This window comes from Drosophila guanche, unplaced genomic scaffold (assembly GCF_900245975.1).
Source record: "Drosophila guanche unplaced genomic scaffold, DGUA_6, whole genome shotgun sequence".
Lineage (NCBI taxonomy): Eukaryota > Metazoa > Arthropoda > Insecta > Diptera > Drosophilidae > Drosophila > Drosophila guanche.
Genome location: NW_022995743.1, coordinates 4324834 through 4351813, shown reverse-complemented (window position 1 = coordinate 4351813; position 26980 = coordinate 4324834). Strand labels below are relative to the sequence as shown.

At 48.3% G+C, this 26980-nt stretch overlaps 6 protein-coding genes across 11 annotated transcripts; 4 read left to right on the top strand and 2 right to left on the bottom strand.

Annotated features, from left to right (window-relative positions):
• Positions 1 to 457: 457 nt before the first annotated feature.
• Positions 458 to 5474, bottom strand: LOC117592288 (trehalase). 6 transcript variants are annotated; one of them, XM_034285951.1, is made up of 5 exons: positions 5314 to 5474; positions 5060 to 5243; positions 3726 to 5006; positions 1224 to 3661; positions 458 to 1193 (listed from the first exon to the last, which is right to left on the bottom strand). In XM_034285951.1, exons 1-5 carry the CDS (start codon positions 5364 to 5366, stop codon positions 530 to 532), a joined length of 4620 nt encoding a protein of 1539 aa, XP_034141842.1. In that variant the 5' UTR covers positions 5367 to 5474; the 3' UTR covers positions 458 to 529. The 6 variants fall into 6 exon arrangements, with proteins under 6 accessions (XP_034141842.1, XP_034141843.1, XP_034141840.1 ...); XM_034285952.1 differs by having other exon boundaries at positions 458 to 1887; positions 1948 to 3661; XM_034285953.1 differs by lacking the exon at positions 458 to 1193 and having other exon boundaries at positions 1438 to 1906; positions 1938 to 3661; positions 5314 to 5473.
• A 6822-nt stretch (positions 5475 to 12296) lies between these two features.
• Positions 12297 to 15752, top strand: LOC117578834 (zinc finger protein 875). Its single transcript, XM_034264604.1, has 4 exons — positions 12297 to 13776; positions 13855 to 14370; positions 14557 to 15411; positions 15644 to 15752. Exons 3-4 carry the CDS (start codon positions 14814 to 14816, stop codon positions 15730 to 15732), a joined length of 687 nt encoding a protein of 228 aa, XP_034120495.1. The 5' UTR covers positions 12297 to 13776; positions 13855 to 14370; positions 14557 to 14813; the 3' UTR covers positions 15733 to 15752.
• LOC117578812 (U3 small nucleolar RNA-associated protein 18 homolog) lies at positions 15742 to 17396 on the top strand. The gene has a single exon (XM_034264565.1). It carries the CDS (start codon positions 15821 to 15823, stop codon positions 17327 to 17329), a length of 1509 nt encoding a protein of 502 aa, XP_034120456.1. The 5' UTR covers positions 15742 to 15820; the 3' UTR covers positions 17330 to 17396.
• On the bottom strand, positions 17384 to 18650 carry LOC117578827 (nuclear pore glycoprotein p62). Its single transcript, XM_034264590.1, has one exon. It carries the CDS (start codon positions 18562 to 18564, stop codon positions 17428 to 17430), a length of 1137 nt encoding a protein of 378 aa, XP_034120481.1. The 5' UTR covers positions 18565 to 18650; the 3' UTR covers positions 17384 to 17427.
• A 338-nt stretch (positions 18651 to 18988) lies between these two features.
• On the top strand, positions 18989 to 21242 carry LOC117578819 (alpha-N-acetylgalactosaminidase). The gene is made up of 8 exons (XM_034264577.1): positions 18989 to 19311; positions 19399 to 19521; positions 19574 to 19603; positions 19662 to 19709; positions 19783 to 19960; positions 20020 to 20591; positions 20653 to 20954; positions 21039 to 21242. Exons 2-8 carry the CDS (start codon positions 19430 to 19432, stop codon positions 21068 to 21070), a joined length of 1254 nt encoding a protein of 417 aa, XP_034120468.1. The 5' UTR covers positions 18989 to 19311; positions 19399 to 19429; the 3' UTR covers positions 21071 to 21242.
• Positions 21243 to 21479: 237 nt separating this feature from the next.
• Positions 21480 to 26900, top strand: LOC117579294 (Fanconi anemia group I protein homolog). The gene is made up of 13 exons (XM_034265104.1): positions 21480 to 21650; positions 21766 to 22220; positions 22292 to 22527; positions 22585 to 22694; positions 22763 to 23213; positions 23269 to 23357; positions 23418 to 23530; positions 23605 to 23873; positions 23940 to 24283; positions 24352 to 24695; positions 24754 to 25085; positions 25156 to 25921; positions 25990 to 26900. The coding sequence occupies exons 1-13, from the start codon at positions 21552 to 21554 to the stop codon at positions 26798 to 26800; spliced, it is 4419 nt and encodes a 1472-aa protein (XP_034120995.1). The 5' UTR covers positions 21480 to 21551; the 3' UTR covers positions 26801 to 26900.
• The last annotated feature ends 80 nt before the right edge of the window (positions 26901 to 26980 follow it).

The following is a 26980-nucleotide window of genomic DNA, read 5'->3' as shown; positions in this document are numbered from 1 at the left end:
AAATATTACAAGCATGAACGAACACACACACAAACACAGCCAAATAGACCAAGAGAATGAAAGTGCGTGGGAGTGGGAGCTGGCACGGTTTGGCTGGGGCTTCCGGAAATTGTGTCAAACAAGACGACTTTCGCTTTCCCTCAAAATGTGTCCTTGCCCAAATGTTTATATGTATAGATATTTATCTCAGTGTCTGTGTGTCAGTCAGTGTGTGTGTGCGTTGCGTGTCATAAAGATATTGACAGGGCCATAAAGATAACCGTAGTGGCTTGTGAATGGCATGTCAAGGAAGAAATTAAGCGGCTACCGCCTCCCGACTGGCTGGCTCCCTTCACTCTCTGAATGAAAATTCTTTGGCATTGTGAATGCCAAGCTACATAAATTGAATAAAACTAAAGTGAGTTATGGATTTGATACGATTTCCACGGTTAGAGCTATCTCCGATGCCAAAATGCAGTTTTCGGCTGTGTGTTGTCTATTTTATAATCGAAAGTTGGATTGGAATTTTACAGTACTGGAGGATCTACAGCTAACAGTCGTCTTTTTCTTGGGGTGGTGAGGGAATGGGGCAACCGCAGCACATCCTTTGTGGGGGTTTCTCCTGCGGACACTCTGGTCCTTTTTGATCGGCCAGCGGGAACTGCTTGATGGCCGGTAACTTGGTTCTGCTGGTAGGCGGGCTACAGCCACAATCTGATTCTGTTTGCGACACTGGAGCAGGCGCCGCTTGCATGCTGCTGGTAGGTGGCCCACATTCGCAATCCTCTTCCACTGACGCCACTTGCCTCGCTGGCACCACTGGCACCGATGGCTGATTTGTCGCCTTACACTGTACGGTCGGTGGTTGCTGCTTTAGGCCGCCACAGCGCGGACAGACGAAGCAGCCTTCTGGAAGGTCTGGACAGTCGGGAGTATCGGGAGGGTCGTATCCCGATTGACTTCTGCTGCCACGGGGCGCTAACGATGCCGTTGCTGGGCCTTGCATATCCTGCCCATAGTTTGAAGAATCGTGTTCTGAGTTCTGTGAAGTTAACGAACACTCGCAGGGAGACAGCAAAACCTCTTGCTGAATAGCACTCGGCGCGTACATGGGAGCGGCCGTGAACCTAGTCTCTCGTTGACCAGGCATCGTGGTTCGTACCAGGCTGGGATCACCAACGGATTGTTCTCCATTGTAGGGAACAGCAGCGGATTGTTGATCTTCGTAAGACGCATAAGATTGTGGCTGTATGGAAGCATTGTAAGGCACAGCAGCAGCAGTGAACGGGACAGCAGCCATGATCCTGTATTGTGGTTGGCCAGCATTCGTCGGTACTTCCAGACATCGTTGACACGGTTTCTTCGATTTGGAAGGTTCAGCAGTAGCTTGCTCTTGCATGGAAGAATCAACAACGGACTGTTCTTGACTGTAAGGATCTGCACGGGATCGTTCTTGGCTGTAAGGGTCCATAGAGGAGTGTTCTCGATGGTTATCATCCATGGCGGGCACTTGTCGACTGTAAGGATCTACAGCAGACTGTTCTCGATTGTAGGGATCCATGGCGGACTGTTCTCTATTATAAGGATCAGCAGCGGACTGTTCTCGACTGTAAGGATCCACAGCAGACTGTTCTCGATTGTAGGGATCCATGGCGGACTGTTCTCTATTATTAGGATCAGCAGCGGACTGTTCTCGACCATAAGGATCAGCTGAAGATTTTTCTCGATTGTATGTATCATAGGCCGACTGTCCGCGACTGTAAGGATCCATAGCGGAATGTTCACGATTGTTAGAATCTGCAGCGGACTGTTTCCGTTTGTAAGGATCTGCTGAAGATTTCTCTCGATTGTAAGCAGCAGCAGTGGATTGTTGTCGACTGTAGGGATCAACAGCGGACTGTTCTCGACCATTAGGATCAGCAGCCGACTGTCCTCGTGTGTATGGATCCATAGCAGACTGTTCCCGACTGTATGGATCAACAGCAGACTGTTCCCGAGTGTAAGGATCAACCGCAGACTGTTCACGATTGTCAATAGCGGATTGTTCAGGACTAAATGGTTCGCCATCAGATTGTTCTTGACTGTTAAAATCGGCATCAGACTGCTCCTGGCTGTAAGGATCATTTGGGGGAGTGTACTCCACGTAGCTGGACTGATCGATCGACGGTTTTCCTTGAGTGGGAACAGCAGAGGCTTGCTCTCGAGGAACAGGAGAAGGATTTGAAGGACTCCTTGACTGCCGTTGATTCAGAGTCACATTATTGTTGTTATTGTTTTCCACCGTCAGCGTCGGGGATCGTGCTGGACTCTGAATGGCACTGCTTTGATCTCGATGGGAAGCAGAAATCGCTGATTGTTCGCGACTATAGGGATCTGCAGCGGATTTTTCTCGACTGTAACGCACAGGAGAACCGCTGTTCTCGACAGATTTGCGACTGCTCGACACCCGTTGGCTGGGGATCGTGGTGCGGCCTGCACCGGAAAGAGCAGACTGTTCTCGACCAACAACGGACTGTTCTGGCCTGTAAGCAGCAACAGCGGACTGTTCTCGAGTGTAAGCTGCAACAGCGGACTGTTCTCGAGTGTAAGCAGCAACAGCGGACTGTTCTCGAGTGTAAGCAGCAACAGCGGACTGCTCTCGATTGTAAGGATCAGCTGTAGATTGTTCTTCAACGTAAGAATCGACAGCGGACTGTTCGCGAGCATAAGGATTAGCAGCGGACTGTTCTCTACCATAAGGATCAGCAGCAGATTGTTCTCGAAGGTAGGAATCAGCTGCGGACTGTTCGCGAGCATAAGGATCTGCTGCCGACTGTTCTCGAGCATAAGGATCAACAGCGGACTGTTCTCTACCATAAGCATCAACAGCAGATAGTTCTCGAAGGTAAGGAGCCACAGCGGACTGTTCTCGAGCATAAGCCTCAGCTGCGGACTGTTCTCGAAGGTAAGGATCAGCAGCCGACTGTGTCCGTGTGTAACGCTCAGGGAAAACAGTCGTCTCCACAGCAGTTGGGAGCCTTGATTCTGGTGCAGAACCGATTGGTGTTCGACCGGGACTGAAAGTTGGACTTGTGGACTGTTCTCGAGTGTAGGGAATGCCGGAGGCCTGTTCTCGAGTGTAGGGAATGGCAGAGGCTTGTTCTCGTGGAAGCACTGAAGCATTGTACTCGCCAGTGGAAGCTTCCTCCAGCTGTGGATAGCTGGTGATCGTGGATCGTCCTGATTTATGAATCGTGGATCTTCCCGTAGCCGGGATTGTAGATCGTCCGGATGAGATGGTTGTGGCTCGTTTTGGACTGGCGACCACAGGATGTCCGACTATGTTCGACACGAGCGACTGCTTCATACGATTGGAGGCCTCGTCCACTACTTTCTGCGCACAGGGACCCGAACAGTGGCCCGGACCGTCTCTGTTGCTGACAGCGATATTGTTCTCACTGGTGATGATGTAATTCTTTTTCGTGATCATTTTGCTCTGACTGGTCACGGGGCAGTCGCCGAGATTGCCCGTTGCTGATTTTCCCACCGTGCTTCTGCAATGCACATCACTGCGGTCCTGGAGGGACAGCTCCGGGCCGTATCGGGAGAGGTATTCGAGAATGATGCCATTGGTCCAGCCGAAACCCGTTTGATTCTGATACTCCCCACCGCCGCCACCAGAGCCAAATTTCTCGCAATTGTACTGAAAGAGGGAGAGCAAGGAGTGGGCTGCTAGAATCCTCAGCAGGAATGGGCAATGCGCTCACCTTCTCGAACATGAAGCCCGTTAGGGCGTAGGCCTCGTAGTTATTCTTCACCCAGCGATGGGCCCAGCGCTCGGACATGGCCCTGGCCTCGGGTGTGCCCAGATTGTGCAGCCCATCGATAATCATAAACATCATGGGAGGCCACACATTCGGGTAGTCCCACTGCTGCCCCGTATCCCTGTTCATTGTGTTGGGCACTCCACCAGGGTAGTCGTCCAGATTGTGCATCTTGATGTAGTTCATCACGCCCCGGGAGATCTTATCGGTGTCGACCAGGGGGAAGGCGCGTGCCCACAGCGGCGAGAAGTTGGAGGCGGAGAAGTAGGGGCGCGGACGGTTGTTCAGCATGTCGTAGTCCAGCCAGATGCCAGCCTCCTCGTTCCACAGGACGTCGCGCACCGCCTTGACGAGGCCGCAGGCAATGTCCGAGTACTCCTCCACCTTGCTGTTGTGGCCAGCCTTGCGATTGAATTCCGCAAGGATCTTGGCGCTGCGAAAGAGGATCACATTCAGATCAACGGGCACTATGGACGTTGTCTGGATATCCTTCAGGGTGCCCCGATTCGTCCCGTCCCTGGCAATGAACCAGCGGGAACTGAAGTCCATGCCGGATTCGCAGGCGGACTTGAGCTGCGTGTAGTGGCGCTCCTTCTCCGGCTCGCTCAGGAACTCTGCCGCACTGGCCACATCCTCGCGATACGATTCCGGGCGAGGCCCCGTCGAGTAGTCCTGGTAGTGGTACATCGTGCGCCCCTTCACCTGCACCTGATGCTTCTCCACAAAGTTATCGAACTCGGCCTCGAGCAGCGGCAGCGACTGCATGGCATACTTCTCATCCAGCGTCACATCCACATACGCCTTCATCATGTGTATCAGCATCGGTGGCTGCGAGCGGCCGTAGTAGTAGATGCGTCCCCCATTTGGCACGAACCCATATTGCCTCACTATCGACAGGAAGTTGTCGATCATGCCACGGGCCGTCGCGTGCATGCCGCAGTGCAGCAGGCCGCGGATGATCCACAGCGAGTCCCAGTAGTAGAACTCAATGAAGCGGCCACCCGGCACGATCACCGGATTCGGCACGTACACAATGGAATATTTCTCTGGATTCTCCTTCACCTCATCCTTCATGCGTCGGCCCAGCACCTTCCACAGGGCGTTGAGTTCCACACCGAATCTCCTTAGCTCCGGATCGGCGATTCTGTTGGCAAACGGCGGCTCACTCTTCCAATCGGGCGGTGTCCACTCCTCCAGCTCGGTGCCCTTCTCCAGAAAGTGTTTCTGCAAGTGACACAATAAAATAATTGCTGGCAATGCAGAACTTTGTCTCGAACCTCGACAAACATTTCGAGAAACTGTAAGGAACCATCATTCTTGCGGCAATTGCGGAACAGCTCATAGTCGGCCAGCAGCCTCTCCGGCGGATACTTGCTCTTCATGTCCACGAATGTCTTGCAGTCGGGGAACATGTTCGACCGCTGTACAGCGTCCAGCAGCGGCCCAGAGCAGTAGACAGCCCTGATGACAAAATTGTTTCAAATCGAATGGGAAACGAATGAAAATCCAATCGATTGCGATCACAACTCACCGATTTGCCGCGCCGAGCACCTGTGGCCCACACCGGCACAGATTTTGCGGCATTTTGGACAGTGAATTTTGTGTGTGTTCTGTGTAAATTTTGTGTGTTGCAATTCCAAATACGAATAGACACACACATAGAGAACATACATTGACCGACTGCTCAAAGGCGACTCTGTTTTGAGGCATAAATCAAAACAGCAGCAGAGCAACAACATCTATTATATTGACCATTAAAGCAAATTTGTCGACATTTGCCATTAGGAGTCAACAATGTTCGGCCATAAATCAGCGCAAATAGACAGGAAGCGCCTTCTTCTTGTTGGAATCTTACTGAATGCTGCCCCCGATTCCGTGCCACACATTTATTTTAAATTACCATAAATGTTCTTTGGCCTCCACTGAACCCACCCAGAAACCAGAACCCAAAAACCGAGATGAGCCAGAGAGAACTTTGCCTAAAAGCTATTGGCCTCTGTGTCCATTTGTAATTTCCAGACAATTTATCAAACCAGCGAAAGGGAGAGCTGCCTGCTGTCCGCCTGCCACCAGGGGGCCAGGGAACGAACGAACACTTTGTAATTCGTACAATTTTTGGCCAAAAGGGACAGAAGACAGGGGCCACAAGTCGAAATTGAAATGGCGCAGAAAATGCGCTTCAAGTGGCCATGGCCATGGCCATGGCCCTGGTCCTGCTCCTGGACTTTAGACATTGGATGGATGGCGGAAAATTCAAGTAAAATACAATTCTTCGATTTCTGGACAATCAATTGATGGAGCAGATGGGGGGAAGCTAGTGAAATCAGCCGCGGGCGCGGCACTTCATAAATTCCATTCCCATCCTTCAGCTGAATGCAACTTTTTGGCATCGGCATCTTTATGAAAACTTTTGCCAAAAGAAAACGAGAGAAAGAGCACGGAAATTGATCATGTCGCATTCGCATTCGCATTCTCTGTCGTCTGCAAAGTTTCAATTGAATTTTCGGGTACAACAAACAAAAAAAATGCGCTTCAGCTTGAACTTTTAGTGTGAGTTGAAAGAGGGGGGGAAGGTAATTCCGGGCAGCAGTAATTAATTTTGCATATGTGAACATCAGTGGCAGGCTGTGCACCCACTCTCGAGCGAGTGCTGACACTTGAGGCGGTCAAGGCAGAGGACTCAACTTAATGAAAGCTCAGAAGCAGCCAACATTCGTGGCAGGGCAGGTCAGGGCAGGGCAGGTCAGGGCAGCCTTATCCATCCGCAGCCAGAGCTAATTGAGTATTCTTCCTTTAAGTGGACAGCCGCCGCCGGCGCACTCCAGCCTCATTTGCAAGTGTGAGAGCCACAGTGGCGTGGCGCAGGCATAAATCAATAAGTTGCATTCGCCTTTAAATGAATTAAAATGAAATTCCCATAAAAACTGCAAAAGCTGTAGCTGTAGCTGTAGCTGTAGCTGTAGCTGTAGCGGGTGGGAGTGGAATGGCCTGGAGTTGCATGTTCTGCTCCTGCTTCCTGCTGTTGCAGTCTGTAGCTCGGATCGCTGGCAGTGTCTGCGAGTGCGTGACTGAGGGCAAGTCCACCCTCTGTTGACAGCAATCAATCAAAAATTGCAGCTCCCTCAACAGCGAGTAAAACACTTGCAGAAACCAGTGCAGTGATTATTGTAATGCACTGCAAGAAAAATAGAGTGAAAATGCTAGATATTTGAGAGCCCCTTGGATCGTACTTTTTGTCTGCAGTGTATATCACGTCGTTACAGACTCTCCCACAAAAGACTGGGATGTTCCTGGGAGTGGTCCGCATGATAAATTGTCAACACTCTGACGTTTGTCTGCAGCGATTTAAAAACTACTTAAAATGTAAATGTTGTTTCGCTGTTGCTATTGTTGTTGGCTGTCTGTCTGTGTGTGTGTGTGTGTGTGTGTGTGTGTGTGTTTGGGTTTTATGCACACGTCGCGCAGCGTACGAGTAGACAGCGAAAATCATGTTGTTGACTTTGAAAAAATATGTGTGAAAATGCGCCATTGTAAATAACAGAACATAAACGCGAATCCTCTCGGGTTGGAGGAGTCTGTTCCTCCTGGTTGAAGCAGCAACTCTCCCCCCCGTCAGGGCTGACTCCCCCTGGTTGACTCCAATGCCTGAGGGAGACTGATGACATGGCAATGTCACCAGCAGCAGCAGCAGCAGCAGCATCATCAGGAACAGCTAGCTAGCTCCTAGGTCATACAATGTATGGCAGGATGATGGCACGCCTCTGTGATTGCATTTTTACACTTGTCAGTGGGTGGGTTTTGCTCGGCTTTTCCCTGACTAGTGTAGGAGAGTGTCTACGCAACCGCAGACACACCCTGCGCAGTGTCTTTCTGTGTGTGCTCTGCGAATCCAAATGAGTTATAAACTCTCTTGTCAAAATACTTGACAATTGATTAATTGAAATTGACTTTGAAAGTAAGTTGATAAGCAGTTCCCATACGCACAGCCCACCAGCACGCACGCACGCTCACAGAGGGAGGAGAAAGGGAGGAAGAAGCTGTCAATCAGACAGCCACACACTGCCCTGCCCCGCCCCGGAGCCAATACTAGCAGCAGGGGCAGCAGCAGGAGCAACCAGAACCATGCATCATTTGTTGATGAGCTAAACTTTGACCAAGAAAAGTCGCAACAGACAGAGGGCAAAGGACGACAGGGTCAGGCCCAGGCCACAGAGAGAGAGAGAAACGCTCGAATTAAGCAAAAGTCTGGTTAAACAGAAAAGTTGTTGGCCCTTGATAAACATCTGCTTGGCGGACAGTAGCTAGAGTCGGAGCCCCTCCCACCAGGATGACAACTTAAATTGCTAGTTGGCTGATAAGCCACCAGCAGTAGCCATCTACCCAGCCCTTGAGCCACCCCTGCTGCTGCAGCAGCACCCCTCAACCCCTGAGTGGGCGTATAAAACATTTTTATTTATTTCACTATTTTTTATATGTGTATGTCGGCTGTCAGGGGTCGGATGGGAACGGGAACGGGAACGGGAACACGCGCCACATGCCGAAACGACAAACAAATAAATAAAATTCCACTTTTGGTAGAGCGGGGAGTGTGTGTGTTGCGTGTGTGTGTGTGTGTGTGTGTGTGTGTGTGTGTGTGCGTCTGTTCTACAAGTCTATTAACTTGTGGCGCTTATCTTATGCTGACAGCAAGTTTTTCACTTGGCCAAAGTTTAGCCAAGGATACTTTGCCACTTCCTGCGGGGGACAGGGGCAGCAGGCAGAGCTTCGATGTCAATCATTTGTTGATCATTTTTCCTGCCGCCGCAAAGTGAATGTGAATCCTGGCCTATGCATAATGTATCGCCTCCATTTGTAGCTGACCCCTCCGAGCTGGAAGTGGAAGCAGAAGTAGAGGAACGATAAATTGCATTCCCTGCCAGCAGTAACTTGAAAGTGAAGGGAAAAGTAAGCGCAAGAGAGTTGGACAAAACTTTTTGGTTTTGCTGCTGGGCGATAAGCGAGGGAATTGGTCAAGCAGCTCGTTCTCGTGCTCCATTCATTAAATGCGACGCCAAAAAGTTGCAGCTGCTGGAAGATATTTATGAACTGTCGGAATGCCGGACAACCCGAGGAGGACACCTCCCACACGGCCAGGTGGCCAGCTACCGTTTTCAATAAACGTTAAGCATTACGGTTATTAGTTTCAGGTCGGGGGACATAAAAAACTTCTGCTCGAGTTGAGCATAGTTGTCTCCGACACACTGTTGCATCCACAGCAACAGCAGCAGCAACAATGTGTGTCACCCAATGGGGCACAGAGCTTTGCTGATGCTATCTGGATGATGTTTTAGTTGTTGCCACACTGTCACAGCATCAGCATCAGCAGCAGCAGCAGCAGCAGCATCAGCGGCAGGAGCAACATGTTGTTGAAGCTGATAATTCTGTCGTTGACTTTGTTTGACTATGTTGCAACGGTCCACCCTCGCTGTGTGGCCGTGCAACGCGAGTCCTGGGGCAAAGCGAAACCTATGGAAATTACGGATGCCGTAATGCTCCCCTGGAATGCTGTCCAAGTCCATTACATGCACAGAATGTGCAGCATTTTTGCAAGTCCTGCCAAACGGTGACAGCAACAGCAACGGCAAGAGCAACAGCAACTTATTAACGCGCAATCTGAGCTCTGCAGTTGACCACAACAGCAGGATGTGCCGCAGTAGTAGAAGGAGGAGTGGGAGAAGGAGCAGCAGCACTCATAGAAGTAGCATCAAGTGCAGCAGAAGCGTTGACGGTGACGACGACGACGACAGGCGGAAGCGGAAACGGCAAATAAACGCACGAGCGCTGACGTGCGGGCTGCAGCGTGTCAGCGTGCTTGTCTCTGTGTTGCTGCTGTTTGTGTGTGCTGTGCCTCTGTGTGTGTGTGTGTGTTTGTGAGTAAGCGTGCACTTGTTTGCATGCAAAGTGGCAACATGGCAGCGACAATAGCAGCAGCAGCAGTAACAGCAACTGCAATGGCAACGGGCATTTATCTGCCTCCCCAGACCAGACCCGACCCGACCAGACCAGACTTGCCACGCCCCGTCGTAATACATTGCGGTTGGGATGTTGCATGTTTGTGGGCGCTCGCCTGCGTTTGAATTTTTTGTTGCTTTGCATACCCATTGACAGGGAAGCGAGAGGGTCAAGGGTGTGCTGGACAGCGAAGTTTCAGAAGTACAAAAAATATGCCACCAGTAACAGGTACTCCAAAACTGTTTCGATGGTGAAACTAAACTAATATTAAAGTGTATCCTTATGCAGGATATTTATTATTCCACACGCAGTCACATTGCATTCATCCTCTCCTCTTCTCTTCTTTTTTTTTCGTTTTGCAGCGGCGCCATCGTTCGCATGCACGGCAAGGATTTCTCTGCTTAATTTGTGGTTTTCAACCAAACAGAACAACGAGAAGCGATGGACGCGAACCCTGAACGTGGACAGGGAGGGGGATGGCAGATGGCGGGGTGTGGTTGGGCAGAGTGAAGAAGGCTCGAACCAGGACCGGGCTAACCAACTGGTCAGCCAGCCAGCGGCAATTGCAATTGCAATTGAGGTTGCAGTCGCACGAATACGAGTATTCCGGGAAAGCCTTAAATATGATTATGCCTACAGCCAGAGGCGTGCACAGCAAAGGGTGGGGAGAGTGGGGAAGGGTATTTGCTATGTTTCCCCTGCCTCCAAAGTGGAGAGTACCGGTTACAGATATTTTGGACTGTGGGCCCATGCATCTTCGCGGGAATCTCCTGCTGTGGCACACAACAAATTTCCACGAACTTGATTTAATTGTCACACATTAAGGTACCACAATTACATAGAAGAATGCCGCAGAGCAGCCGGCGGAAACGGCAACAGTAATAGCAAATAATACACCAACAAAAACAACAGCAGCAGAGGGGCCTGGGGCCTGGGGTCTGGGGTCTGGGGTCTGGTGGCACCACCTCCTTGTCCCTTGCCGCTTTGTGAATGTAAAATGCGCCATTTGCAATTGTAGTTTATTTTAATACCGCAATTAGTGTGTACATACTGGTCGGGGTGTACATACTGGACAGAGTGTGGTGTGGAGTGGGGCAGGGCTTGCGGGTTGTGCGGTGGCATGCATGCAAAGGGAATGACTGCGGGCGGGGGTATGGTGAAACGGAATCGGCGTTGTCATGTTGCCACACAATTTGAGGTACACCGATGCTGCTGCCGCGGCCACATAGGTGATGCCATTATCGTTAGCCATTGCATAAATATGCCACGAACACACATAACTATTCCAGAGATACGCTGATTACCGACAGACGGACATCTCCATTGGCCGCTTCGAGGGCCCTCCATCTGTCTGGATGGGGCTGGCATTGCTCGATGCAGTCAATTGCCGCGTGATGTTAATTGATTTTTAAGTGGCGTGTCCTATGGCTAACTGCAATCAGACACACGAATTATTATAATGCGCCAACGAGCAAAAACCGTCAAGGTAATCAATAATAAAAAGGTTACAGGCAAGGACACAGCTCGACTGTGTGCTACCCTGTGCCTAAACGGCAGCTAATAGATTTGGGCATCCGCTGGATCGTTAGTTATGTATTAGGGCAGGTTAATTGAATCGGCCGAACTATGCCTGGGGTCGGACCGTAATCCCTGATTGATTTCGATTGTTAAACACGCTTCAACAGAGAGCCCGTGACAGAGTTTCCGTTTACCCTCCACCGGCCCTTCCGGGCATGTCCATCCGGTATAATCACATTTAATGTTGAATGCACTTCATTTTTTGCCCCAACTAAATGCCAATTAAAATTCGTAATTATTTTTTAATGGCATTTTGTGGTCAATATCCGATGAATGATTGAACAGTTGAAAGTACTCTATGGTGCGGTGAGGCGGTGGTCCGTTTTGGGTTTGGCAATGTTGACGGGATGCCGTCGTGACGCTTCACATTTATGACGAGCAAATGGCCAATATCAATATCAATTGCATGACTTGCCAAACTGGCGCCAGTCTAAAAGTGCCCTTACACATGGTCCCAGGCAAGGCGTCATCGTCATCATCATCATCATCATCATCATCGTGTAAGGAGAAACCCCCCAATGGAATGGTGGTAAAACTTACAAGCAATTGCAGCATGAGTACAAAAACTACAAGAAATTGCAATAAGAACCTTTGTCGGAGTGCCGGAGCCAGTGGCCCCGCAGCAATTGACCTGCTCAATGAAATTCAAGCAATCATCACTATCAACATTTCGTTTCGTTTCGATTCGATTCGATTGGACACGCTACAACATGCCACCGCACATGCCGCAAGTGACAATCATTTATATTTAATAAACAACTAACGCATGCACGGCAGGGGGGGGTAGGGGGTTTGGGTTTTATTGTTGGACAGGGCAGGGCAGGGCAGGGCTGGGTTGGGATGGGCAGACGAGCGGCCATTGATTGCTGGCATTGGATAGTCGGTGTAGGCAGGACACAAAACGCCCAGCAAACGAGCACGACAAATTCTACATAAATATGTGCAAGAAAAACATGGATGAAAGACTGAATAGTTTCGGGACAACATAGAAGAAGCTTTTCATACTCTAACATCAGCCAGCGGTGGATGCTACAAACATGGGCTATAGAGGGAGATATAATATAATATTTACCCTTTGTGGCAGGGTATGCCGAAAACAGATACAACAACCATCGGATGACAAGTGAGCGAGCGGCCATTGTCTCTGGCCCGTTAGAAATTGTTTATCATGCATTTTGTTCGGTTCCAGCGACTGAATAATGCAGCAGGTAGATCGATGTGTATGGACTGGGAGAAAGAAAGAGACACAAGCAAATAAATAAGCACGAGCACGAAAGCGGGAGAGTAGGAGTGGCAAAAGCAGAATGGGGGCGAAAACAGGAAAAAAGGCACAAACAACGGACAACAGACAGTGCCAGACCAGACACAAAACCGTTCTGTATTGCTTTGGGCGGCATTCAAATTGAATATTGAAAGCATCGTGCACAAAACTGCCAAACGCTTGAATTATGCATTAATGATGTCGTTGTCTCCGTCTCTGTCTCGCAGCGCCATAGTGGACAGCGCCAGAAGCAAAGGGGTTGGCGACTGGACAGGGAAACAGAAGGGGTTTGTCCGTCGTCAAAGCGTGCCAGCAACAGCAGCAGCAGCAGCAGCAAATAGACAAGAACAACGGCACTGCGTCCTTCGCCACTTTTGTTCACTGTCCTGTCCCATCGCCTTTGGCTGCTTATTAATTTTTTATGCGTCTGCCATTTTTATGCGCTCGCCTCAAGCATTTTATTTGCTCTAACCTCAGCTTTCAATAGGTTTCCCCTGTTCAAATGTTGTGCTGATAGTTCAATGAACCCTATCGATGATCAGCTGTCGATCAGCAGCTTTGACTTTCCAGTGTTGTGAAATGTGAAACCACCCAGAAAGACATTCACAATGGCTGGCATACAAAAAACAAAAATTAATTACCCGCATTTTGCGCGCAAAGCAGAAGCGCCTGCAGTAGAAGATTATCAAGGCCGAAAATCAGGTGCGGTGGCTGCACCGAATGTAGGTAACGGGTGCAGGCCATGCAAAACTCATTACATGCCGCAGAAACCACGCCGATGTCACCCACGCGGGCGCACACTGACCGCAACATGTTGTAATGCGTGTGTCCCCTCCACCACCACAGAATTCGCAATCGCTTTATCAACATTTGCATGGGACAGCAGCACCAGGACATAACCAGACCGGACCAGAGCCCCTATACACAATGATGGCCAAGGATTGGAGCCGGCGCAGGCCAATACTTTAAGCCCATGTGCTGAGAGCTGCACTGCCAAAGGACAAACTTAATGTCAGCACGCTAATCTGTCACTCACTGCGAATGGAATGAGACTGGCGCAGAGATACGACTGGGAGCTGCGACATGCTCTGGCTACTTAAGGAGGAGCACTATGGTTGCGCTTCGCTTCGCCTCGCTGCACGGGAGAGCGTGCGGCCGGACGGGGTGAGTATGATGGTGCAACAATAACGCCACCAAAGCAACGTCGTATCCTTTGAAATGACAAAAATTTGTTGCTTTCAGTGGAGCTTGACGCGCTGCTTGACTTGCCATCAGACACTTGCGGGACCACAAGCCATCGCCAGGCATCGGATCAGCCCACGCCCTCGCCAGGGCAATGGTGAGGGGGAGGACAAGCAAGCACAACGCGCCTTATCAACTATGCACGGCTTTGTCTCTAAACGATTGTCTGCCTGTGCCTGCACCATCTCTCTCTCACCATCTCGGTGGCAACCTGTTTTCTGTGTGTTCGCCAGCATCAGCACCGGTACCCGTACCCGTACCCGTACCCTTGCCAGTACCCTTGCCAGTGCCAGCGTCAGCGTCTTTTGTTGCGCTTAATGAATTTTACGTAAATTTTACGAGCGCTGATTTCTGCCAGAGAGAACACTCCCCCCACACACTACGGGGAGGATAACCATCCACCCAGGCTATTAATCTACACTTTAGCGCAAGCAACACCCCCAGCACCGCCCTGACAAGGAGGCAAGGCGACTCCTGCTGCTGCTGCTGCTCCATCCACTCTGCGTGTATGCCTGTGTGAGTATAATGACAAGTTCAACAACAACTTAGCATTGTCTTCTTCTGACAACGACGAGAGCGAGGAGGACGATGACGACGACGACGTGCTCCGACATTTGTTTGCACAAGTTATGCAAATATTTTTATAGTCAAGACGTTTTTGTTTAATTGCATATTTTGACTCGAATTACGCGTGCCATAAAGCAAGGATCTGGAAAATTACCACAAGCTTGGGTGAGAAGGGCTGGAGGAAAGCCGCTAACGCACTCGAATCGAGTGAGTAATTTTTGTCTAGCCCCCAGCCCTGGAATGCAGTTTGACAGGAAAGTAAGTACTTTCGAGTACTTTCTCTCCTGTCACACACACACAAACACACACACACTTGCACGCACGGTGACTGCACACTTTCTACTTTCTTAATTTTTCGTCGGCCTCTGCACAACGTTTGAAAAATCGTGGAAATGGAAATCGACATGAAAAAGGGCGTAATGCTATTCAAGGAGGATAATAATGGAGTTGTTACCACCGTCCACTTAACGCCATTGGTCAATCTAGATACGAAGTACCAATGCGGCCACTGCGGCAATAAGTATATGTACAACGGACCCTTTAGCAACCATGTACGTGCCTGTAAGCGTCGCAGTGAGTTGGATGCGGACCGAAAGTCAATGGAGGACAACCCTAAGCTTAAGATCAGTTCTTCCGATGAAATATCACGGAATGGGCCCAAAAAGAGGCGCAACAACAAAGAGTTGACTGGAAGCTGGATCCAACTGGAAAAGAAACCAAAGCGCACCATTAAAAAGGTGTACACTTGTTTTTCCTGCGAGCAGCCGTTTACTGTTGAGCTTGAAATCGGAAATAAAAGTCTACGCTATTTCTGCAATGATTGTACCACGAAGATCCGTACCGACGAGAAGACACGCGGACCCATCAAGTCAAAGGTTCCATTTTTGTGCGTGGAATGTGGCATGTCGTACAAACTGGAAGCTAATTTAATGCGGCACATGAGCGTATGCAAGGTGTTGATGGAAAATCGTTTACAAAACGATTCAATGTGTTAGTTAATATTTTATCTGTACAATTTGTTAACAATGGTTGGAGTGTAACCTATAATTTCGAACATAATTGTTTGTTTCTGTATTTATACTAATAGCATGAGTTCTTTATTAACTCTCGATTGGGTATAGCCACGTTTTAGTTGTTGCATTCAAATTATATCTCATAAACTGTGTGCATTCTGCTTTTAAAGCTAGTGGCCCATCATTTCATTTCTTATCTATTTTTTCAGATATGGCAGCACAAGTTAATGTCAGCTGTTGTAGCCTATCGATTATGTGGCAGCTTCCATTCGGTATTTTGGTATTTAAGCAGCGTTAGTACATTTCTGAAAAACCCCATCGTGTCGCACGTGTATAATTTGCAAACATTTTAATTTTCCATTATTTACTTTGCCTAAGCTGCCAAAATGAGTTCAGATGAGTCCAGCGATGGCATGGAAGAGCTCAAAGAGCTGATGGCTGTTTATTCCAACAACGAAAACCGTAAACCAGCCGCCAGAGAAAACCGAAAGAAGGCAGCAGCTGGGCCGCCGCCGTCATATGTGGAAGTGCCCATGGAAAAAGTAATTTTCGGCGATAAGCAGAAGTTTTTGTCGAATCTAGCAAAGTCTGTGGGCAAGAAGTGGAATCCCAGCGATGACGAAGATGCTGCTGGGAGCAAAGACGATGCGGAACATACTGCAGGCAAACGAAAGGCAGCCTGGACAGACTCCGACGACGAAGATATACAGCTGGGCGATGTGAAGCGTCCCACGAAGCACACTGGACCGCTGACACACTTGCGCAAGGACAAGTCATACAAGGAGTATCTGACAGCGCGCTTCCAGCGCAATTTGAACCAACCCAAGTGGGCTGAGAAGCAGCAGAATGACGACTCGGGCTCATCGTCGGACGAAGAGCTGCTGAAGACTGTTGGCTTCATAGATCACAAGGCCAAGAAACGTGAGCTGCGATCCAAGACACTGAACTTCAAGCGTGTCAGGGATCTGAACCGAGCCACATACTGCGAGGGGTTCGTCACCAGCGTGCAGTTCCATCCCACCAGCACAGCGGCTCTGGTGGCGGGAGAGAACAGCTTGGCCACCATCTATACAGTCGACGGACAGAAGAACGAGAAGCTGCACAGCATGCGCTTCAGGAAATACCCACTGCTCTGCTCCCGCATCGCACCATGCGGCACCAAAGCCTTCTTCGGCTCTGTCCGATCGCACTTCTACGCCTACGATCTGCTCGAGGCCAAGGAGACGAAGCTGTACCTGCCAGGCGACATACGCTCAATGCATCGCTTTGAGGTCTCGCCCTGCGGCAAGTACATAGCGGTGGCTGGCAAATTCGGTGCTGTCCACCTGTTGACCGCCAGCACCAACGAGCTGCTGCACAGCTTCAAGCAGGAGGGCGCAGTGCGAGGACTGGCCTGGACGGCCGACTCGAAGCGGCTGCTATGCTGCGGATCCAGCTGCAATGTCAACATTCTGTCGCTGCGACAGAACGTCATCGAGCACTACTTCATCGACGACGGCTGCATCAACGGACAGTGCGTACAGCTGGCGCCCAATCAACGCCTCCTGGCCACCGGCAGCAACGAGGGTGTTGTCAACGTCTACGACTACGAGAGCATCTTCAAATCCCAGACTCCGATGCCCGAGAAGCGCTTCATGAATCTGCGCACGGCCATCACGGACCTTCAATTCAATCACTCCTCGGAGTTGCTGGCCCTGAGCTCCAATCTGGCACCGAACGCCGTCAAGTTGGCCCACTTCCCCAGCGCCACCATCTACTCGAACTTCCCGGACCAGAACGATAGCGTTGCCTTCGTGAATACGATGGCCTTCTCACCGCACAGCAGCTTCCTGGCCTTTGCCACCAAGGGCAAGCGAGTGCCCCTGTTTAGACTTAAGTACTTCAAGGGCTACTAGCCATTGGACAATGTTCTGTTCCCCCATTATCGTTCCGAGAGTAAAATCATTTTGTATATAGTTACAACGATTTCTTTATTTCAATTAACGGGAAGACTTCACTTCAATGGAGGACGAAAGACGTCGCGCTTTTGGGTGTCGTGGATCTTGCCAATGTCGTCGAGCTTCTTGCAGATGTTGTTCGACTGCGACTCGATCCACTGCAGCGAGCTGATGTGGGCGTTGAGGATCTTGCCGATTTGTATGATCGGATCTCTGTGGTCCTGGCCCTTGCTGGCCTCGTTCAGGTTATCGATGATCTCCTTAAGGTCCTCGGACATCTGCTTCAGCTGGGTATCCAGATTCTCGACCATGAGGAAGGTCTGATTGCGCTCCATGTCGACCCTTGGCAGGCCGACGAACTCCTTCTCCAGGGGCGCTAGACTCTCCTCCAGCTCCTTGTGCTGGGTGGCAATAAACTCGAGCTCCTGGTCCAGCACCTGCTGATCGTTCTTCACCTTCTTCACGGCATCATTGAGTTCGATAATTTTGTGGTTGTTGCTGATCAGCAACTTATCCCAGGCGTTGATCTGCGTTGCCTGCTCGGTGAATACTTTTTCCTGCTCCTCAAACTCCAGTGTCCACTTGTTGATGTGCTCCTCCAGTTGGTTGTACGAAAGTTGCGAAGCATTCGAAACTGCAGCCGAATCCGTAGTCTTTGTCTCGGTTGTTAAATTGGCAAATGCCCCACCGGTGCCGACAGCAGGCGCCACAACTCCAGTGAGAGGAGCCACAACAGCGGCTGTTGGTGCCGCTGTGCTCTTTGGAGTTGTCGTCAAACCGAGCGATGGGCCACCAATCAGTCCCGTAGTGGGTGCAGCGGTTGCCTGTGTTGCTGCTGCCGTGGGCTGGGCCATAAAGCCCGCTCCGAAGGCTGGCGCTGCAGCTGTGGCCGCTGGTGCCGCAGTTGACGTTACGCCTGTGTTAGATCCGCCCAATGTCGTCGATAGCGAGAGTGCTGGCGCCGTGGTTGCTCCAGACAATCCGAATCCGCTAAACGGTGGCGGAGCTTGTGCCTTGGCGCTATCCGCATCTCCTCCGCCCATGTTGAGACCGGTTGGACCGCCAAATGAAAATGCTGGCTTTGCGGCGGGAGCAGCGGCCGCGCCAGCTGCTGGTGCTGGAGCATTCGTGCCGAACGAGAACGAACCTGCAGCTGCAGGGGCACTTGTGGTAGCAGGCAACTGGAATGCCATTTTAGTTGAAGCGCAAAATAAAAATTAAATTCTATTTTTGTAGTCAAACGAAGCACGCCAGATTTTGTGGTGTTGAAACTGGTCTGATTAGTGTTGTGAAATGTCGGTTGCTCTGTGGTATTTTTTAGCCGCAAATCTTTAGCTCATGCAATAAATTGTTAATCCGCGTACTTTCAAAAATCCGAGCCCCCAGTATTAACGGTGCATTGAAATTTATTCCAAATCAATAAGAAAAGCAAACATTATTAGCGAGAAAGCTTTAATTTGTTAACTTCGCGTATAGTGGTTGCGCTGATAAGGCAACATTTAGGTCAAGAATTTAATTACAATGGCTCATGCCAGTGCAGTCGGAATGCACTTCACACTCGTCGAAAGAGTGTAGGATAGAAATAACTGTGCATGTACACTGTGTGTATGCATGTGGGCGGAGAGTCCCAATGCACATTCTGGAGAAATCTTCCCGTGTTTTGTCGCACAGTTTAGGTACCAAACAGCGCACAATTGAACAACAAAGCGAACAAGAAGCTGCTGTTCGGGCTCTTTGTGATAAGCTGGATCGCGCTGTGAACTTGGGGCCGCTGCAAGTCAATCGTTCTCCTACTTGATATTGATAAGAGCCTAGCTGCCTGCTGAGTTTCGCTCGTTCCACGCTGGTAGGAGGTAGGAGCAATCAGTTGAGTGGAGTACTCCGACAGCAATTAGCCACTTGCCGTGTGTGTATCCAACCTTCTGTTCCCGCTTGCGCAAGTAGGTTTCTGGGCAAACAATGTTATCTGGAGTGCCCCATCATACACAGCACGCACAAATCTATAAATTCGTGAATTCGTACCACAGGCCAGGACTCACTCATCGCCCCTAACTCAGAATGTACAGAGCGTCGAGCGTTTTTTTGGGGACTTTCCTCCTGCTGCAGCTGCTGCACTGCGGAATGGGACTCGACAATGGACTGGCACTCACGTAAGAAATCGGCGTCTCTCCATTCAATTCATTCTAAAGTTTATATTTGCAGGCCACCCATGGGCTGGATGTCCTGGGAGCGGTAAGTGAATGCTATTCCTATGGTCTGGGATTATTAATTGAGATCATCACACTTTCAGTTTCCGCTGCCTAACTGATTGTGAACTGTACCCAAACGAGTGCATAAGGTAGACCCAAAAACACCTGAGATTTCTTTTCAATTGCAATTTTATTAACTCAAACCTTGGGATTCATTGACAGTGAGCAGCTGTTCCGACGGCACGCAGATTTACTGGTGACAGAGGGCTATGCGGATGCTGGCTACGAGTACATAATCATCGATGATTGCTGGCTGGAGAAGGACCGCGACAACAAGAGCCAGAAACTGGTTGCAGACAAGCAGCGATTCCCCAACGGACTGAATCCTCTTGCAGATCATGTGAGAAGGCTACCCCAGTGATTCCTCACACCGTCGTTACATCTGTGTACCCCTCACAGATACACAACATTGGACTGAAGTTCGGCTTGTACCAGGACTATGGCACGAACACCTGTGCCGGTTTTCCCGGTGTCATAAAGCATATGCAGCTGGATGCTCAGACGTTTGCCGACTGGGACGTGGACTACGTCAAGCTGGATGGCTGCTATGCCAACATCAGCGACATGGCCGTGGGCTATCCTGAGTTCGGGCGTCTGCTCAACGCCACTGGCCGACCTATGGTCTATTCCTGCAGCTGGCCCGCCTACCAGGAGGATGCTGGCGAAATGCCCGACTATACGTCACTGAAGCAGCACTGCAACCTTTGGCGCAACTGGGACGACATCGACGATTCGCTCGAGTCCGTGGCCCAGATCATGGACTACTTTGGCAAGAACCAGGATAGAATCCAACCCCATGCCGGCCCGGGCCACTGGAACGATCCCGACATGCTGCTGCTGGGCAACTACGGACTGAGCTACGATCAAAGTAAACTGCAAATGGCCATTTGGTCCATTATGGCAGCGCCGCTGATCATGTCCAACGATTTGGCAGCAGTGCGTCCGGAAATCAAGGATATTCTGCAGAATCGGTTTGTTCAGCCCTCGATAACGCATCTCAATATGTTACATCCTTGTTTCTTCCCCTTCCAGTAAAGTGATTGCTGTGGACCAAGACGTGCTGGGCATCCAGGGCCGTCGTGTACTGTCGAAAAATCAAATCGAAGTATGGAGCAGACCCATCACGCCTGTGGTCAGCAATAACCAGCACTCCTATGCCGTGGCCTTTGCCAGCCGCCGCTCTGACGGTGCACCCTATAGAATCGTATTCACCCTCAAGGAGCTGGGCCTGCACAATGCAGCAGGTTACGATGTAGAGGACTTGTACGATGACACATCGAAGTTGGGCATCTTCCGCCCTGCCAACCAGTTTATCACGCGCGTCAATCCTAATGGCAAGTCCAAATCTCGTTGTAAGCTCGCATCTGCTCACGCATCCTCTTAATCACTTGGTCTTCTTTTCTCTGCCCTTCCCACAGGTGTAAATTTCTACAAGTTTACAGCGCTTTAAACGCATTTGCCCGTTGCTGTCTGCTGATATGCAAATCATCCATTTGCTGAGCCATATCTGCCATCCAAGCGTTTCGAATATGCTCCTATAGCCATGTCTTACAAATACTTATTATATTTGCGGTGGAAGAAGAGAAGCAAATAAAGTTTGATAATAAATAATCACCCATGTACGGATGATTGTCAATTAATGCTTTGGTTGCACATTAGAAAAGTGCAAACTTTCTTTAACTGCAGCAACATGAAACTTTTCTTTGAATTTAAGCCATACCTCCGTTTCATGGTGGCGAGGTCTTGTCAGACATCAATAATACTCGAAATGCCCATTTCCTATTGATTGTTTAGGTGTATTTTTGAGGGTCTGCGGGTATTTTTGATCGATACTTCCGCGGTCACACTGTTGGCTAGATAAGCAAAACAAAAACGCGCGCGGATTTTCATGACAAAAGCGTAAAAAGTGTTCTCGTAATAAAAACGAGAAAATGTCGAGGGATTTGCTTGAGCAGCAGGTGCGGAAGTATGGCGAAAAAGGGCAGAGAAGTGAACTGCAGTTGCTTATTAAAAACACTTCCGTAAAACAGGTAATCCTTGCATTGTGTGTGCAACGCACCAAATCGTGAGTATGTACTACATACATTGTACATATGCATATATTTTGTTATGAGTATGTACTGTCAATTTATATTGTTCGATCAGTTAACAGACACCCTGAATGCCACCATATCCCGAAGTGAAGGTATCAGTTTCTGGAATTACTTTCTGCTCGCTTGCGACACTGAGAGCGAAGAGTCCAAGAAGAAACGTTTTGCGCTGGTTCGCTGCTTTATGGATGGACTGCGTAATGTAGAACTGAACTATAAGCAATCCTTCGATTTGATCACACGACTAGGCCGGGACCTGTCCACATTCTCCGCTGATGAACTGGCCTGGATTATTGAGCACTGTGTGGATGGCTTGCGACAGGGGGACGCAAAATGCGTTGGTTGGAAGGATTTGTTGCCAGAATCGCTTTCTCTGCTGTCGGCAACTCCACGCTTTGTTCTCAATGGGGTAGCCACAGATGGAACCGAGTATAGAAATCGTACAGTGAATAGTATATGTACCATGCAATGGCCATCTTCAATTCTGACCCCCATTGCTGACATGTTCAAGTAAGTTGCTACCAAAAAAAAAAAAAAAAACATTCAAAAAACATAAAAATGTAAAACTTTCCTTCGGTTAGGACCATAAACCTCAGCAACGGAGAAATCTTAACAGTGTTGAATAAATTCTCTGGGGCCCTGCAGGAGCTATCGCCAATGGAGTTACCAGCTCTGTGCTTCCAGCTCTTTTCCATGTGTCAAAATGCCTCTCAGCTGATTGTCCCGCTCCTGGCATTGGAGAAATATTTCCACCGCAATTACTATAAGCGCTTGTTCTCAGACATGTGCAGTAATTCAACAGATTTCGACAGCATTGGTAAGGCGAAATATTCCAATAATTGACTACGTGTGTTTCAATCATTTTTATTATCAGATCCTTTTTCGGACAAAGAGCTGCGGGAGGCAGAAGAGACTATACTCCACCATTTGAATTATTGTACTATGTACAAGTTGACTGAGAAACAACTGGCTGCCATGCTGAGGGTGAGCACGCTCTTACATATTCGCTGTACTAAGTTGAATGATCTTTATTCCTAATTTTGTATATGCAGAACTTCTCGCATTTGCCCGATGTCATTCTTACGCCATTCATGCTTAGCGCTATTATTTCGATGACCAGCGTGAATCGGGATCCAGAATCTGCACGCATCTCTCGGTCCATTTTGCTGCCATTCTTGCGAAATGTCATTAAGAATAATGAAGAAGAGATATCGTTAGCAGGCTACTCCGTATGGTATCGTGACTCGTTACAGCGCAAACAAGTCGACTTGCAGCAGGTCTTGACGGTGCTTATAGATCAGAACAAAGATGGAAAAGATGTGATAACACCAGGGCTGGTCCATCTAGTATTTTTCCTGCTTAAGTCGCAGTCTCCAAAAATGCATACTCTTGCCATTACTTTTTTAACAAAGTTTATTCGCAAACGTTTCATCTTTGGGCAAGGCATCATCAAACTCCTCTCCGAGTGGATGATTGTATATCAAGATCAAAACCAGTTTTCCGGTGGGTAATCGACTCTAACTCAAAGCTTCTTAATAAATATTTATATTTTTTCTAGACTGTTTAACATTGTTAAGTGTAGCGGACACGTACACGGTCTCTGAATGCACAAAAACCATCCAGACAGTTATGGAGCATATGCTATGGGCAAGTCATTCAAATATATATTTTGTTTTCTTCTATTATCAATTATTTATTTGGTTAAAGCTGCCTGGAGAACAAGCCATGCGCATGATGAACTTCCTTTTGCCTCTTCTGAAGATATCCAATCGAGTACGAGACACCCTGATTGATGTTCTCTGCAAAGCAATGAGTTCTAGGTGGGTCCTGTTTTAATAGGAAATATCTATATATATTTAATACTCTTCTACACTCGTAACACAACAATATCCAGCGGCATTCAAAAACGTCGGATGGCTATTTACGGATTTTGCATGATCCTCAAACAGCTTAACAACAGTAACGCACTGCGGCAGACAAGCACAAGTACAACCAGCTTCTGCACGCAGCAGAGCATTTCCGGGTACTCAATGATGACACAAAATAGCCTAGGAACACGAAGCAATCCGCAACGCAATTTCGACATGCTTACTCTGGAAATTATTGGAATGCTGCGAAATTGTTTACAGCAGCAGTTTGACATACGGTGTACGCTCTATGAAAGTAAGTAACCGAGATGCCAGCCTAATGCCCTAAATGTTTCTGGTGATTTTCTAATTGTCCTCTCAGATCTGCAGCGGGCCGTGGAGCTAAACGCAAAACTTGTGCCTCATATTTTACAAGTGATTGATTGGCATTTTCGAAGCTTTTTTGACACTCCCTCTGCAGAAGAAGCTGGCGATGACTTGGACACAGTATTTCGCATACGTTACGATAAGCTGGTTAGTGCCAGCGATCATCTACATATGGAAGTTCAGCTTAAAGATAATCTAGGAAAGTTGGTACAATTCGTCGCTAACTGCTTGGTAGCCTTTGAGCGAGCTTCGTCGGGCTATGACACTCGTGAGATTTGTCGGCTCTTGGCCTTATGCGTGCAACGAATGGTTGCCAACAGATTGCCAACCGACGACATTGTAAGTTCAAGCGGTTTTCTAAAAATCGGATAGTCTTTTATTAAATACAAACATACATCTAATTCCAGTCACCTCCTGCCACGCACCTAAAATGTGCTCTAGTATTGCAGCAACTCAATCTTATTGAAGGAATCATTTCCCATTTATTGCTTGCTGCCAAACCAAGGAACGACGCCATATGTAACATTTTGCCTTTATTTAAGCAGCATTGCAAGCTTTTAGACGATCTAAAGACTTTGGCTGGCTCCTCCAAGAAGTTACACAAACAACCAAAGAAAACAGTCAGCAATGATACCACAACTTCCTTTGCCAACCTTACTTTAAATGGAATACCAATGAAAAGCATGTGTACACAGCCTGAGAATATATGGGACTTGGCTATATTGGATATGCTACTTCATCTACTACTCGAGTGAGTGTCATGTTAACTGCTCTGATTCAAATTAATATTTAAAAAAATTAATTTTTAGTGACATTGTTCCATTTGCCGCTGCTGAGAAAACCATTCAGTTGCGATCGAATGAAACCCTGGTGCGTTATGTGCTGCAGACCACTGCCGAAAAAGTGAAAAATATTCGCCTTGAACCTGATTATAAGCAACTAGCTTACAGCAAACGTACGTTCAAGCAGTTAACAGACATCACCAAAGTTATTTATGAGCGCTGCATTCTTCGCTTGTCCGAGCTGTGGCGAAACTTTGACATGCAAACCTCCTCTCTGGCGGCTCTATATTTTGTAGAGTGCCTACGAACAGCGCACGAAACGTATTCAAAGAAGTTCAAGGAATTCGTCAATGGATTTGGTAAGTCAAATGAAACACCTAATTATTAATGCAGGTTTTGTATAAATGAATTATGATTTGTCAACCGTAGATATGTCTTCCCTGAACAAAAGCAAAGCAGTGACGTATGTTGTACAGGATGTGGTGAGCGACTTTATGAAGGAGTTTGCAAGTGATGACACACTCAAAAATGATACCCTTACCGCGAGATTGCCTGTATGCCTTCTGGAGTCATTGGAAATTCTGTTTGACCATATTGAGTATGGTGAGCGTGTTGTAACTGAGTCCTATGCTTGGCTCCTCAATTTTTGTCGTACCTATGAGTTGGTAAATCCCGAAATGGGCTTGGTGCACAGCCTTCTATTTATCCAGCGCCAGAAAACGCACTCGGGTCCCTTTTTTGATAGCATTGCCAGACAACTGGGGCATGTGCTTGGTGCTCTGAATGATGACATATCAATAGATCTCCCAGATCCAAGTCTAAAGTCGATAAGCACAGTTACAGCCGAGAGTTGTTTGCAGCATCTCTATGCTGCCGTCCAGAAGCAGCTTCTAAATGTAGAATACTTTGTCGTAAAGGCCAACAATTTAAGCTACAACTGCCAACTAGTGCCTGAATGTGATCAAAGTTATTGGCGTGGAAAACTAGATGTCATGGATCGTTCTATTTGCACTCAAATAATTCTTATTTCGCGCACGCTACTGGCTCTCACCAATGTCTGTATTCCGCTGGGACCTTCTATGGATGGACTAATGAAATTGTTGATACAGCACTATGTATGCCTAAAGAACCTGACGAAACACTATTTGTCCTGCTGCACATCAGATGAAAGCATTGCCAACATGCGAAGCACTAAGTGAGTTCTGCATTGAAACATTTATTATGTTAAGATTGTTATATTCAGTTTATTGTCACACCTTTCAGATTCGAATTGCTTCTACGAGAAGTGGGAAAGCAACTCCCGGCCAATGTCTATGAACTTATTACTTACATTGAAGCTAATACTCTCGATGAGGACGCATTACAGCATCTCAAGACACGAAAACCCAGCGTACAGGCGCAGCGCGCAAAAGTGCTGCGAGAGACTCGGCTTATTCCCAAAGTAATAATGGTCATTGAGGACTTCAACAAGCACATTATTCTATTATCTAAGAAGACCAAAACCTTCAATAGACTAACAGATTATCTACATCTGGGAACCATGCGAGACTTTGACATCAAATCAACTGATCTCAAAGCGGCAATAGAACGTAGCTTATCGGACACACGCGAGATCGCTGAAGATGACAGTACTAGAGACGATATGGAGGATACTGATCGCACTAACGATTCAAACAATGAGCAGGAGGCGGAACCAGTACAAGCCCCTAACAAAAGACAACGACGAAGACGAGCTCTAAGCGTTGATACGGAGGAGTCGCAACCAAAGCGCAGACGGCGTCCCAACGCGAAGGAAGTGCAGGAAACCAAACCGCAAAGCAATGATGAGCAGGAAAACAACGAAGAGCTGTTAGAAATCGTTCAGAAAACGCGCAAGTCTACTAGAACTACAAAACAACAAACGAAAAAGTCGAGTCGTCTTTTGGATGAGGATACCAATACCAAGGAGTCAGCTAAGGAACCAGTTAAAGAACCAGGAACAGAGCAAAGTACAAAAGATATTCGTAAATCACAGGAACGCGATACGGGGGAAAAGCGGCGTAGAATTGGTTTGTTACGTCCTAGAAAGAAATGAATGCACGTGAACTTTCACCCTATTGAAGCGCAAATTTGATGCCTTTCTATTTTCTTAAAAGCGGCATAAATAAAATTCAATTTTGAATCAGTGTTGCAAAGTGCAGAATGGAACTATCGATTGGAAACCGGCATATCGAGTACTGTTGATCTCTGACATGAATTAAATTCAAAAGTTTCA

Coding starts and splice junctions, on each gene's coding strand:
- LOC117592288 (XM_034285949.1), bottom strand. CDS start 5,366: ATGCCGCAAAATCTGTGCCGGTGTGGGCCACAGGTGCTCGGCGCGGCA. Junction 5,244..5,313: donor GTGCTCGGCGCGGCAAATCG/GTGAGTTGTGAT, acceptor TTTTGTCATCAG/GGCTGTCTACTGCTCTGGGC. Junction 3,662..3,725: donor CGGGCTTCATGTTCGAGAAG/GTGAGCGCATTG, acceptor TCCCTCTTTCAG/TACAATTGCGAGAAATTTGG.
- LOC117578812 (XM_034264565.1), top strand. CDS start 15,821: ATGAGTTCAGATGAGTCCAGCGATGGCATGGAAGAGCTCAAAGAGCTG.
- LOC117579294 (XM_034265104.1), top strand. CDS start 21,552: ATGTCGAGGGATTTGCTTGAGCAGCAGGTGCGGAAGTATGGCGAAAAA. Junction 21,651..21,765: donor AAAACACTTCCGTAAAACAG/GTAATCCTTGCA, acceptor TTGTTCGATCAG/TTAACAGACACCCTGAATGC. Junction 23,214..23,268: donor AGATCAAAACCAGTTTTCCG/GTGGGTAATCGA, acceptor TATTTTTTCTAG/ACTGTTTAACATTGTTAAGT.
- LOC117578834 (XM_034264604.1), top strand. CDS start 14,814: ATGGAAATCGACATGAAAAAGGGCGTAATGCTATTCAAGGAGGATAAT. Junction 15,412..15,643: donor TTTACAAAACGATTCAATGT/GTTAGTTAATAT, acceptor CTATTTTTTCAG/ATATGGCAGCACAAGTTAAT.
- LOC117578827 (XM_034264590.1), bottom strand. CDS start 18,564: ATGGCATTCCAGTTGCCTGCTACCACAAGTGCCCCTGCAGCTGCAGGT.
- LOC117578819 (XM_034264577.1), top strand. CDS start 19,430: ATGTACAGAGCGTCGAGCGTTTTTTTGGGGACTTTCCTCCTGCTGCAG. Junction 19,522..19,573: donor GACAATGGACTGGCACTCAC/GTAAGAAATCGG, acceptor TTATATTTGCAG/GCCACCCATGGGCTGGATGT. Junction 20,955..21,038: donor CACGCGCGTCAATCCTAATG/GCAAGTCCAAAT, acceptor CCCTTCCCACAG/GTGTAAATTTCTACAAGTTT.